At 30.6% G+C, this 5,000-nt stretch overlaps 1 protein-coding gene across 1 annotated transcript in view; it reads right to left on the bottom strand.

Annotated features, from left to right (window-relative positions):
- Window positions 1-3,310: 3,310 nt before the first annotated feature.
- Window positions 3,311-5,000, bottom strand: part of LOC137632878 (uncharacterized) — a 20,391-nt gene continuing 18,701 nt past the window's right edge. Inside the window, exon 9 of the mRNA XM_068364973.1 lies at window positions 3,311-3,611. Within this exon, the coding sequence (XP_068221074.1) occupies window positions 3,330-3,611 (282 nt within the window). The 3' untranslated portion in view covers window positions 3,311-3,329. The remainder of the gene's footprint in view (window positions 3,612-5,000) is intronic.

Here is a 5,000-nt window from a genome sequence, read left to right as displayed (position 1 = left end):
TTATTGTTATTATTATTATTATTTTTTATTATTATTATTATTATTATCATTATCAGCTAAGCTACAACCCTAGTTGGAAAAGCAAGATGCTATAAGCCCAAGAGCTCCAACGGGAAAAAATAGCTCAGTAAGGATAGGAAATAAGGAAATACATAAATGATGAGAAAAAAATTAACAATAAATCATTCTAAAAACAGTAACAACATCAAACCAGATATTTCATATATAAACTATAAAAAGAATTATGTCAGCCTGTTCAACATAAAAACATTTGCTGCAACTTTGAGCTTTTGAAGTTTACTGATTTCATATTACCTCCGCCAACGAAGTTGTGAGGAGGTTATGTTTTCGCCCCTGTTTGTCTGTTTGTTTGTGAACAACTTCCTGGCCACAATTTTACTCATAGAGTAGTGAAACCTTCAGGGATTAATTGTTATGTTCAAACGTGGAAGGGATTCAATTTTGAAACTCCTAGGTCAAAGGTCAAAGGTCAAGGTCAAGCAAAAGGTCGACCGAATTAACCCTAACCTTAACCCAAAGTTCGCACATGGTTGTCACACAGACTTCAAATACGCCTACGGTCTAAATTGATTCTGGGAAAGGCAAGCTGGTTTCGAGAAATAAGCTGTCGTGGTGGGTCTGCACTCTCAGAGTGATTTTCTACTTATTATTATTATTATTATTATTATTATTATTATTATTGTTATTATTATTAATAGTATTATTATTATTATTATTATTATCATTATTGTTATTATTATTATTATTATTATTATTATTATTATTATTATTACTTGCTAAGCTAAAACCCTAGTTGGAAAAGCAGGATGCTCTAAGGCCAGGGGCTCCAACAGGGAAAATAGCCCAGTGAGGAAAGGAAAAAAGGAAAATAAAATATTTTGAGAAGAGTACATTAAAATAAATATCTTCTATATAAACTATATAAACTTAACAAAACAAGAAGAAGAGAAAGAAGATAGAATAGTGTGCCCGAGTGTACCCTCAAGCAAGAGAACTCTAACCCAAGATAGTGGAAGGCCATGGTACAGAGGCTATGGCACTACCCAAGACTAGAAAACAATGGTTTGATTTTGAAGTGTCCTCCTAGAAGAGCTGCTTACCATAGCTAAAGAATCTCTTCTACCCTTACCAAGAGGAAAGTGGCCAGTAGTAGTGGTAGTAGTAGTAGTAGTAGTAGTAGTAGTAGTAGTAGTAGTAGTAGTAGTAGTAGTAGTAGTAGTAGTGCCTTTGCCAAAATTGAAGATTTTGCAAAGGGTATGTATTCAGCCCTGTCTGTTTATTCAAGTTTATGTGTTTGTGAGCAACTTTACACAAAAACTAATGTACCGATTTCGACCAAACTTGGTAGTCAGGTTGTGTATGATCCAAGGATGAATCTATAACATTTTGGATAAAGTACATCGAAGTACAAGTACGCAGCAGTAGTTTGAAAATAATCGCAATATTAAATAAATAACAAAAATTTTTTTAGTTTATTTTTTGTTTGTTAACATTACGCAAAAACTATTGAACCAATTTCAACCAAACTTGGTGGACATATGGGGTAAGACCCAAGGACAAATCCATTAGATTTTAAAGAAAATACATTGAAGTACAAGTATACAGTGGATTTAAGAATAAGATAAACTACAAGAGAAATAAAGAACAATTGAAATATATTTTAAGAAAAGTAACAACATTAAATTAGATATTTCTTAAATAAACTATAAAAAGAGACTTATGTCAGCCTGTTCAACAGAAACATTCAATGCAAATTTGAACTGTATCTATTTATCTATCTATCTATCTATCTATCTATCTATCTATCTATCTATAAAAAGACTTATGTCAGCCTGTTCAACGTAAAAACATTCCCTATAATTTTGAACTGTATCTATCTATCTATCTATCTATCTATCTATAAAGACTTATGTAAGCCTGTTCAACATAAAAACATTCTCTATAATTTTGAACTGTATCTATCTATCTATCTATCTATCTATCTATCTATAAAAAGAGACTTATGTCAGCCTGTTCAACATAAAAACATTCTCTATAATTTTGAACTGTATCTATCCATCTATCTATCAATCTATCTATCTATAAAAAGAGACTTATGTTAGCCTGTTCAACATAACATTCACTGCAATATTCTCTATAATTTTGAACTGTATCTATCTATCTATCTATCTATAAAAAGACTTATATCAGCCTGTTCAACATAAAAACATTCTCTATAATTTTGAACTGTATCTATCTATCTATCTATAAAAAGAGACTTATGTCAGTCTGTTCAGCATAAAAACATTCTCTATAATTTTGAACTGTATCTATCTATCTATCTATCAATCTATCTATCTATAAAAAGAGACTTATGTCAGTCTGTTCAACATAAAAACATTCTCTATAATTTTGAACTGTATCTATCTATCTATCTATCAATCTATCTATCTATAAAAAGAGACTTATGTCAGCCTGTTCAACATAAAAACATTCACTGCAAATTTGAACTGTATCTATCTATCTATCTATAAAAAGAGACTTATGTCAGCCTGTTCAACATAAAAACATTCTCTATAATTTTGAACTGTATCTATCTATCTATCTATCTATCTATCTATCTATAAAAAAAGACTTATTTGAGCCTGTTCAACATAAAAACATTCTCTATAATTTTGACCTGTATCTATCTATCTATCTATCTATCTATAAAAAGAGACTTATGTCAGCCTGTTCAACATAAAAACATTCACTGCAAATTTGAACTGTATCTATCTATCTGTCTGTCTGTCTATCTATAAAAAGACTTATGTCAGCCTGTTCAACATAAAAACATTCTCTATAATTTTGAACTTTATCTATCTATCTATCTATCTATCTATCTATTTATCTATAAAAAGAATTATTTCAGCCTGTTCAACATAAAAACATTCCCTATAATTTTGAACTGTATCTATCTATCTATCTATCTATCTATAAAAAGACTTATGTCAGCCTGTTCAACATTAAAACATTCTCTATAATTTTAAACTGTATCTATCTATCTATCTATCTATCTATTAAAAGACTTATGTCAGCCTGTTCAACATAAAAATATTCACTGCAAATTTTGAACTGTATCTATCTATCTATCTATCTATAAAAAGAGACTTATGTCAGCCTGTTCAACATAAAAACATTCTCTATAATTTTGAACTGTATCTATCTATCTATCTATTTATCTATAAAAAGACTTATGTCAGCCTGTTCAACGTAACATTCAATGCAAATTTGAACTTTATCTATCTATCTATCTATCTATCTATCTATCTATCTATCTATCTCTTAACTCAAATCTGCAATCTGTGCCACATCTCAACCTTAGCCTGACGCCTTATGGCTTGACCCCAGTGGGTCAACCTCGGCTCTAGGGGGTCACCAGGCACGTCCTTCAAGCCCTGGAGGTCCTTCGCCCCTCCTGCGGAAGAATCCGCACCGTTGGGACTCGAGACTGTAAACGGGGTGCCCTTGGTAACTGCGTTTGCCCCTCCGAATAATTCCTCAGGGCCTAGTTTGACGGAGCCTAAAAGGGCTTCCTTGGTGGTGAGGTTGTGGCGCACTCGGCCGTGAATCTGGAAATGGAGGGATTTTTGATTAGTGTGGTTTTGGATGTGGAAGTAGCTGGGGAACACGGAGAACGAAAGGAAATTCCAGATTTTTGAAGGGTGAACTGTGAAAATTAAATAAAATTACATTTTTTTTTTTTTGAAAACGAAATGAAATTCCAGATTTTTGAAGTGTGAAAACGAAATAAAATTGAAATTTTTTTTTTTTTTTTGAAAACGAAATGAAATTCCAGATTTTTGGAGTGTGGAAAGGAAATAAAATTCATTTTTTTTTTAATTTTGAAAACGAAATAAAATTCCAGATTTTTGAAGTGTGAAAATGAAATGAAATGAAATTCCAAATTTTGAAGGGTGGAATGGAAATGAAATTCCACATTTTTGAAGTGTGGAATGGGAATTAAATTCCAAATTTTTGAAGTGTGGGAAGGAAATGGAATTCCACATTTTTGAAGTGTGGAAAGGAATTGAAATTCCAGGTTTTTGAAGTGTGAAAATAAAAAACGAAATAAAATTCCAAATTTTCTAAGTTTAAAAACGAAAAACGAGATGAAATTCAACATTTTTTAAGCGTGAACATGAAAAACGAAATGAAATTTCAGATTTTTGAAGTGTGAAAACTACTGTAAATGAAATTACAAATTTTTGAAGTGTGAAAATTACTGTAAATGAAATTACAAATTTTTGAAGTGTGAAAACTACTGTAATTGAAATTCCACATTTTTGAAGTGTGAAAATTAAATTAAATTCCAAATTTTTGAAGTGTGGATAGGAAATGAAATTCCAGATTTTTGAAGTGTGGAAAGGAAATGAAATTCCACATTTTTGAAGTGTGGAAAGGAAATGAAATTCCACATTTTTGAAGTGTGGAAAGGAAATGAAATTCCACATTTTTGAAGTGTGGAAAGGAAATGAAATTCCAAATTTTTTAATTTTGAAAACGAAAAACGAGATGAAATTCCAGGTTTTTGAAGTGTGAAAATAAAAAACGAAATAAAATTCCAAATTTTTTAAACGTAAAATCGAAAAACGAGATGAAATTCCATTGTTCTGAAGTGTGGAAATGAAAAACAAAATGGAATTTTAAAGTTTTGAAGTGTGAAATCGAAAAACGAGGTGAAATTCCATTGTTTTGAAGTGTAAAAACGAGAAACAAAATGAAATTCCAGATTCTTTAAGTGTGAAAATGAAAACGAAATGAAATTCAAATTTTTTTAATTGTGAAAATGAAAAACGAAATGAAATTCCACATTTTTGAAATGTGAAATCGAAAAGCGAAATGAAATTCCAAATTTTTGAAGTGTGAAAACGAAATGAAATTCCAAATTTTTGAAGTGTGAAAACGAAATGAAATTCCAAATTTTTGAAGTATGAAAACGAAATGAAATTCCAAATTTT

Source organism: Palaemon carinicauda, chromosome 42, assembly GCF_036898095.1.
Source record: "Palaemon carinicauda isolate YSFRI2023 chromosome 42, ASM3689809v2, whole genome shotgun sequence".
In the NCBI taxonomy this organism is placed as follows: domain Eukaryota; kingdom Metazoa; phylum Arthropoda; class Malacostraca; order Decapoda; family Palaemonidae; genus Palaemon; species Palaemon carinicauda.
The sequence above is the reverse complement of the archived record's forward strand: the minus strand, read 5'-3'. Positions and strand labels throughout refer to the sequence as shown.